This window comes from Histoplasma capsulatum, genomic scaffold (assembly GCF_000149585.1).
Source record: "Histoplasma capsulatum NAm1 scaffold_1 genomic scaffold, whole genome shotgun sequence".
Taxonomy (NCBI): domain Eukaryota; kingdom Fungi; phylum Ascomycota; class Eurotiomycetes; order Onygenales; family Ajellomycetaceae; genus Histoplasma; species Histoplasma mississippiense.
This window is the reverse complement of record NW_001813982.1, coordinates 6,319,301-6,327,674: the sequence shown is the minus strand read 5'-3', so window position 1 is coordinate 6,327,674 and position 8,374 is coordinate 6,319,301. Positions and strand designations below refer to the sequence as shown.

The following is an 8,374-nucleotide window of genomic DNA, read 5'->3' as shown; positions in this document are numbered from 1 at the left end:
CCCACTAAGGTCCTGGACAAGATAGTAGAATACTCGCAATATCATGGGGGGGCTGACTCGGTGACATCGACGAGGGATCCTATTTTTGCGGTCTGATCGCAACCAGTAAATACACATGTGTCTATAGGGTTGCAACAGCTGAGGGCCCAGTTCTTATTTACCTCGAAAGAAATATGTTCATTTCCCAACCTGATCTCTAACTCCTGCCGTCCGTCTTTGTTCTTTTGCGGCCATCTCGAATCATCTTCCCTGTATAACGGTTATAAAGCTGAAAAGAAAGTACTTAGGAATGGGCTGGTCTATTGTACTTCATGATTTCGCTCTCTTTGATAATGCGTTTGATCTCTGCAATCATCAGGGAACTGACGCACACTATTATTGTCTTGCTTAGCAGGAGTCCTATTTAGGTGGGGCGGTATATTCCAAACCTACTCTCTTTGCGGATCAGGGAGTCATTTCGATAGTTGGAGTTGTTCGCATACCGAGCAGACGCGCTTCGACCATCGCCGAGAGATCTAAAATCGAATTCTAATGACACTGTGAGTAAACGGGAATCGTAAGGTTCGTTTCGTATATATTCTTACCGAGAAACTCATGTCCAAACCGCCCAGAATGACCTGAGCTGGACGAGGATTATCAGCAGCTGAGGAAACCTGGGCCGTAGAGATTATTCTTACTAGTAGCGAACATAGAAAGGTTCATTCGGATTTGCCATATTTTGCTCCTGTCTTGCTCTCGTAAATCGCGGCGTTATCTTGCGTGGAGGTTCATCTTGTAGGAGCATTGAAGTGGGTTAAATCCTGCTTAGTCATCCACACAATGCCCATAGCCGCAACCTGCCAAATGGACAGGTTGGACCTTGACCCAGCGCTGCAAAGATATCAGCTCAATATCCACTCTCCCCCAATTGTCCTGTACCGGCGCAGATGATTGTTCGGATTAAGGCGGGGCCCAGGCACATTGTCACGAATCCCATCTACCCTCTACTTCTCCAACCCATCGCCGTATGTTCCCCTGTTTCCCCAACTTTAAAGGGATCCTCCAGCTCACATTCTCCCCGCCAGCCTTTCCCGAATTTGCTGCCCTTGTCTAGATACCGCCATTCAGCCTGACTGCCTCCCGATTAGCAAGCCGCAGCAGAGGTTAGCAAAATGGCATCGTATTTGGAAAATGCGTACAGCTTGGTGCATCAGGACAATGTTGCCGACCAGCCTACCCTCCAGGACCTGAAGACGCAGCTTGAGAAAGGAACAGATGAATCTAAAATAGACACCATGAGACGGATATTGATTGTAATGCTGAATGGAGACCCAATGCCCCAACTGCTTATGCATATCATTCGTTTTGTCATGCCGTCCAAGAGCAAGCCGCTGAAGAAGCTTCTCTACTTCTACTACGAGATCTGTCCCAAGCTGGATAGCAATGGAAAACTAAAGCAGGAGATGATATTAGTCTGGTATGATATTGTGAAATGCCCCATGACATTTTATAAGGCCTTGCTAAATGGCAGTGCTACATGTAGCAACGGCATCCGGAATGACCTACAACATCCTAACGAATATATCCGCGGCAACACGCTCCGATTTCTGTGCAAACTTAAAGAACCCGAACTTCTCGAACCATTGCTGTCCTCCACACGTGCCTGTTTAGACCACCGGCACGCATACGTGCGGAAAAATGCTGTTTGGGCCGTTGCGTCTATATTCCAACTCTCCGAGTCTCTGATCCCCGATGCTCCAGACCTCATCCAGACATTTTTGGGATCGCAAGTTGACCCCACTTGCAGACGCAACGCCTTTGCTGCACTACTTACAGTCAGCCATCAAAAGGCCTTAGAGTATCTTAGCTCTGCTTTTGACAGTGTACCAAACGCGGATGAATTGCTTCAGCTCGTCGAACTCGAGTTTATAAGAAAGGATGCTATCCAAAATACCCAGAATAAGGTTGGTTCGCTCCCTTCTCGGATTCATCCTTTAGTCAAATTTTCGGGAACTGACAAATTAATATAGGCTAAATATCTCCGACTGATATTCGATCTCTTGGATGCGGGAGCCAGTACCGTTGTTTATGAAGCAGCAACGTCGCTCACAGCGCTTACAAGCAATCCAGTGGCGGTGAAGGCAGCTGCATCGAAATTGATCGAATTGAGCATCAAAGAAGCCGACAATAATGTGAAGCTAATTGTACTCGATAGAGTCGACCAGCTACGGATACGGAATGAAGGAGTTCTAGATGATCTGACAATGGAAATTTTACGAGTTCTATCAAGTCCGGATATCGATGTTCGAAGGAAAGCGTTGGGCATTGTAATGGAAATGGTGTCTAGCAAAAATGTTGAAGAAATCGTCATGCTCTTGAAGAAGGAATTGGCTAAAACAGTTGACGAACAATATGAGAAGGTATCAACGATCAACTTATTTTAAACTCACACTCTCCCCCTCAAACAATGAATATCGCAGCTGACTAAAATTCTGCAGAACAACGAATACCGGCAATTGCTTATCCAATCGATCCATCAGTGTGCAATTAAGTTTTCTGAAATTGCAGCCAGTGTCGTTGATCTTCTTATGGACTTCATTGCCGACTTTAACAACAACTCCGCCGTTGACGTGATCTCTTTCGTCAAGGAAGTAGTTGAGAAGTTCCCCAAGCTAAGGCCATCCATTATCGAGCGCCTAGTATCCACTCTTAGCGAAGTACGTGCGGGTAAAGTATATAGGGGGGTTTTATGGGTAATTGGAGAATACTCTCTTGAAGCCAACGACATTAGAGAAGCCTGGAAACGTGTTAGGGCTAGCCTTGGGGAAATTCCCATTTTGGCTTCTGAGCAGCGCTTATTGGACGAGGTTCCCGCCGAGGACGGCCCTATTAAGGAGCAAGTGAATGGCCATTCCAAGCCGTCTGCTCCAACAGGGTCAAGGAAAGTATTAGCAGATGGCACATATGCTACTGAGAGCGCTCTTACCAGCCAGTCCAGCGAGGCTGCCAAACTAGAAGCAGTCAAGGCAGCGCAAAAACCGCCACTCCGACAGCTTATCCTCGATGGGGACTATTTCCTTGCCACTGTTTTGTCGTCTACGCTGACAAAGCTAGTCATGAGACATTCTGAGGTCTCCCAAGACACCGCTCGAACCAATGCTCTACGAGCTGAAGCGATGCTTATCATGATCTCAATTATCCGAGTCGGCCAATCTCAATTTGTCAAAGCCCTGATCGACGAGGACTCTGTGGACAGAATCATGTCGTGTGTTCGATCTCTGGCCGAGTTTGCCCAACATAAGGAATTAGAAACGACGTTCCTTGAAGATACAAGACAAGCGTTCCGTGCTATGGTCCAAGTCGAAGAAAAGAAACGCGCAGCCAAAGAAGCAGACGAGAAAGCCAAGGCGGCCGTCCAAGTCGACGACACAATCCCCATCCGTCAGCTCGCTAAAAAATCTGCCGAAGAAGGAGCTGACGAAATTGAACTTGATCTCGCCAAGGCTACTGGCGGTGACTCTGCTTATGAAGACCTGTCATCTAAGCTCAGTCGAGTTGTGCAGCTCACTGGGTTCTCTGACCCCGTCTATGCTGAAGCGTATGTTAAGGTTCACCAGTTTGACATTGTTTTGGATGTCCTGCTCGTCAATCAAACGACAGAGACCCTGCAAAACTTGTCAGTAGAGTTCGCCACTCTTGGAGACCTCAAGGTTGTTGAGCGCCCAACAACACAGAACCTCGGGCCTCATGACTTCTTGAACGTACAAGCTACCGTGAAAGTTTCATCGACAGACACTGGCGTTATATTTGGAAACGTCGTCTACGATGGAGCGAGCTCTACAGAGACCCATGTTGTCATCTTGAACGACATCAAAGCAGATATCATGGACTATATACATCCAGCCCACTGCACCGAATCCCAGTTCCGTACCATGTGGACAGAATTCGAATGGGAAAACAAAGTCAATATTAACTCCAAAGCAAAATCGCTGAGAGAGTTCCTGTCCCAGCTTATGGAGAGCACGAACATGAGCTGCTTGACGCCAGAGGCATCGCTTGAAGGGGATTGTCAATTCCTGAGCGCCAATCTTTATGCTCGAAGTGTCTTCGGTAAAGTTTTATCATATTTATTCTTCACTTCCTCACTCTTTCCGTTGTGTTGTAGTTCCCAGATTGAGGACTCCTAACTAACCATTTATCTTTTCGTTCCCCCCAGGTGAGGACGCGCTTGCAAATCTCAGCATCGAGAAACAAGGCGAGGACGGACCAATCACCGGGTTTGTGCGAATCCGAAGTCGATCGCAAGGGCTGGCGTTGAGTTTGGGATCTCTCAAAGGTCTAAAGGCCAATGCTATTTGAATTTTATGATGATGAAAAGAACGTCTTTATAGCTTTCCTCGCAATTTTCAATTCTTCACTTAACTAGCGGCTTTCGTTTTCTTTTTTGTCCAGTCTAATTTTGTCGGTACCTCACCTATTTCTGTTGCTACTTAATATCTGGCGATTGCTTTTGTCTTTCTTTCGTCACCTTTTTACGTGCACGGTATACCGTACCCATTGTTGTGCATCCCTCTGCAAAAGTGGTATAAGAATGTTCGTCGATATCATCCTTTTTCAAATGTCGAATATTGTTATTTTTATTTTTTTCTTTATTTTTTTTCCCTCCCTATTTCAACCCCTTTATTGGAGGAATATGAAACCATAGGTTTTGAACAGGTGGCCCTAGATACCCTGGAGATTACTGAAAGTTGACAGTTGTGGCCAGCACTTGAGAGTCGAATCTAAGATGATGACTGACATTGGGAAGGGAAAAATCCTGGATTTTAGGTGTCCAACGGGGTCAAAAAGGAATGGGGCGTTAGAGAAACCAGAAGTGAGCCGGTCTAGGATGTCGCCAACTACATGTATCAAAAAGGCGGAATTAGCCATAGTAAAGCACACACTGAATTGAACGGTAACGTGAATGCCCCTCTTACAAACGAATCTGGAAAAGAGAGGCACATCTGCCCATTCTTCTGAAAGGGCTCGGATCCCTCCAACTACCAGAGTACAGAGCAAGTATCTAAGATCTATGAGGTTCTATATATGGAAAACAAATTAAGAAACACAGTTTAAATTGAAAATACCTTCCTCTCTCGTCCATAGATGATATTTTCATGTCGTGCCTCTTATAAGTCTCATTTATGTATCATGGCATTGTTTTCTAAGCTCCCAAGTTTGCAAAAAAGACCTTGCTGAATTCCACGAGCTTTTCAGTCAACCACCTTATCATCTTTCACCTCCAATGGTTATCAAAGTTATCCTACGAAAACATCAACAGCTGCAGTCCTGGCGGACAAAGGTCTATTCTTGTTCCTGACTTTATTTCCCAGCTGACTTCTTGTTCCAGGCTGGGAATAACTGTGGAGACTTCTTTTCATTTACGCGTGGTCGTTTCGTACAAGATGGAGACCAGGTTGCGCTCCGTTACATTCAGATTCAACATGAATGAGCTCGCCCGTATTTCACCCGAGTCAGTGGGGGTAAAAGTTGCGTTAACGCTGACAAGTGCCTTGATGGCATGCTTAACAAGAATTTTGTCCTGACAATGGATGTCGGCTAAACTGTTATTGCAAAAGTTCCTAACCCCAATACCGGCATTGCTTACTTTACCACAGCGATCGAGATAGCTACGGTGGACTTTGTGCGTATACAACTTGCTGATTGCATTATTATCATTCAAGCTAATACTTGCAAGGTCCGCAACTTCCTGGGAACACCCGCACCTAAGGTGTTTTCTTGGGATTGCCCATGCAGCAAACTCTGTAGGGCTGAGTAGCTAATTATGGACAAAATGCCTGGAGTCCAGTTTAGCCAAGTTTGGAACAACATGCAACTTGTTGATAAGATGAAACTTCGGCTCGATGTAGCTCGTTTTCAGCCCAACCTGGCTCTCCGTCAGGTTCTAGGAGTTTGGCGGGATTTATTATGCTCGGGACCAAGCAAATTTGAAGCCGGAGAAGCATCTTTACGGTGGTAACAGCGGGAGAAAAAATCTGGGATATCTAGTGATATCTAGTGATGGTATCTAGTGACGACATATATTAATGATATCTGCGATGATATATCAATGATGATATCTACCAATGATATGTAATATCTAAGAGCATGGCTTTCTGAGCTTTTTGCTCCGTCTTGCCCCGGCTGCATGTTTCATGAAGCTCCTGCTATAGAGTGTTGTGCCTGAGCTGTCCACCCTTTTGAAGCAATTAAAGATACCTTCATCCCTGGGGTTGAGAGGTCCGTTTGCCCACCCCCAGGAAGGGGGTGAAAGGGGCAGGCTGCCCCTAGAAATAGAAAGTGATGTACACTTCAGAATAACAGGAAACTGAAATTACTATATATAATTGTAAAAATTAAAATTAAATTTTAATCAAAATTATAATCAATCTCAGATTATATTCAGATTATATAATGTTACATTTTAGTGAGAGCAATTATTTACTTTGATTTATCATTTAGCACTGATTATCTGGTTCAGTTTAACACTGGTATCTTAATACAGATTTCTTATTATATTCAGAATTTTCAACCAGTTCGCAATATGAACACAAGCTACTATTTAAATCATGATTCATCTCTAAATTTACTTAGATATAATTTGGAATAGTTATAATCAAGTTTCAATTGAATCATTGAAAAGAAGTGTTTTTCCTTCCATTCAATTAAGCAAGATTTATTGAATATTTGTAAGAGTATAGTTTGACGGTTGTAAAAGTAGAAACAGACTTTTGAACTATAGTTGTAATAAACTCTTTAATGAGGCAAAAGTCAAAGGAGTAAGAAGGCAGAACTGGAGCTTCACATGCTCTGCTTCATCAATGCAAGAGGGGTATCTAGATAACTAGTTGACCTGGTGCTCAATATGTTCTAGAACGATAAGAGTAAGAAAAGGGGAAAACAATCAATGGTGATCCGAAGCATCCCCGGTATAGATACAAGAGAGTCAAGTCAGAAATTAGATGTAGATGTAGTGCCGAGCATTCATACCGCAAGCGCATCTGTAATGAATAAAAATTCAAGCATGAAAGGCATCGGAGGGGAAACTAAACAAAGGAAAAGAATACAAAAATAAAATCACAAGGTAAAATAAACCATCTAAGAAAGACTGGAAACCGGAAGCTGGATATCTGGAATAAATCAAAACGAAATCTCAATCAAAGTAGAATAATAAAACAAAAATGAAATGACAATGGAATGAGCGCAAAAATTGTCCTGAAGCGAGCATCTTTTCATGCAATAGGGAGAATGTGAGTGGTGCAGTATACATAATGCAAATTATTCTGAAATAGAGGGAAGGGTACAGACAAAAAGAATAAAGCAACTCACTCCACTTCGGGCTGCATAGTTTTCCGCTGGTTTGGCCACAGTTTACGACGGCAGTTCGGCTCACCACACAAGCATGGAACATCTTGAGGGTCACTATATCTTGAACTCTCTATACTATAGTTGGGGCAGTAATCGAAGCTAAGCTCGGTTCCCGCAGGAATATCTTTTATAGCAAAGAAAGCCATGTCGAATATCTTCTGCTCAGCGTCATATTGGGAGACCGGGAACATCTTGCAATTAGGGTTGCAGGAATGGTTCATAAAGCGCGTGATAGACCCGTACTTTTTTCCGTCAACAATGTAACATTCATCATCCTCTTGGAAGAAGTCAAGTTGAAAAAGGTAACTCGCTGGATCCCCTGCAGCAGCTTCGCGGGCATCGGCCTCCTTTTTGGTTATTACCTCGCCTAGGTACCTATCAATGTATTGACCTGATTGTATACTTTCCGGGGAGCGTAGGCCTGTGAAGCAACAGGGTTCGAATTCGTTAATAAACCCGAAACGAAGCAGAAGCACTGGAAGAAGTTAAGCTTCACTTACCGAAGCCACGGTTCGACGTACGAAATATTTCTAATTTAACAGTTCGTCCTTTTTGAACGACCTGGTTCCAGCAACCTGGCATACAAGGACAAAGCCGGGAGCATTCATATATCATAGCCCTTCGTTTAAGGAAATCCTGTCTGAGGACAATCGTTCCACCCCGACCCATCTGATAAGGCACAATGCGATCTTCCGACTCCTCCTCATATGAGAGATGATCGCATTTGTGCAAATCACACTTATCATCACATCGACAGCCTGTATGGAAATCTGGCTCAACACGCGCAACCCCATGCTGAAGCTTATATTCATTGATGAACTCAATGTTGAAGTCAAGTTCTGAAGCGTCTGAGGCATTAATGTTTAGAGCCACATTAGGTCCTTTAATCTTGCGTAACTTTTTTGAGTATAGAGATAGGAGATATTCACTTGTGTGATTGGGTACGAGCCGGGGCGATACAGTACTGTGGGCTGTTTGATTCGGTGGG

At 44.1% G+C, this 8,374-nt stretch overlaps 3 protein-coding genes across 3 annotated transcripts in view; 1 reads left to right on the top strand and 2 right to left on the bottom strand.

The window, feature by feature from the left end:
- Positions 1 to 196: 196 nt before the first annotated feature.
- On the bottom strand, positions 197 to 784 carry HCAG_01815 (mago nashi protein; the record flags this gene model as incomplete). The annotated part of the gene is made up of 4 exons (XM_001544718.1): positions 197 to 249; positions 433 to 528; positions 585 to 622; positions 678 to 784. 4 exons carry the CDS (start codon positions 782 to 784, stop codon positions 197 to 199), a joined length of 294 nt encoding a protein of 97 aa, XP_001544768.1.
- A 367-nt stretch (positions 785 to 1,151) lies between these two features.
- HCAG_01814 (coatomer beta subunit) lies at positions 1,152 to 4,338 on the top strand (the record flags this gene model as incomplete). The annotated part of the gene is made up of 5 exons (XM_001544717.1): positions 1,152 to 1,456; positions 1,523 to 1,943; positions 2,010 to 2,399; positions 2,478 to 4,089; positions 4,196 to 4,338. 5 exons carry the CDS (start codon positions 1,152 to 1,154, stop codon positions 4,336 to 4,338), a joined length of 2,871 nt encoding a protein of 956 aa, XP_001544767.1.
- A 3,005-nt stretch (positions 4,339 to 7,343) lies between these two features.
- HCAG_01813 (predicted protein) overlaps positions 7,344 to 8,374 on the bottom strand; it is a gene marked incomplete at both ends in the record, with an annotated part of 1,837 nt that continues 806 nt past the window's right edge. The window contains 2 exons of the mRNA XM_001544716.1: positions 7,344 to 7,807; positions 7,887 to 8,234. Coding sequence (XP_001544766.1) covers positions 7,344 to 7,807; positions 7,887 to 8,234 — 812 coding nt within the window. The remainder of the gene's footprint in view (positions 7,808 to 7,886; positions 8,235 to 8,374) is intronic.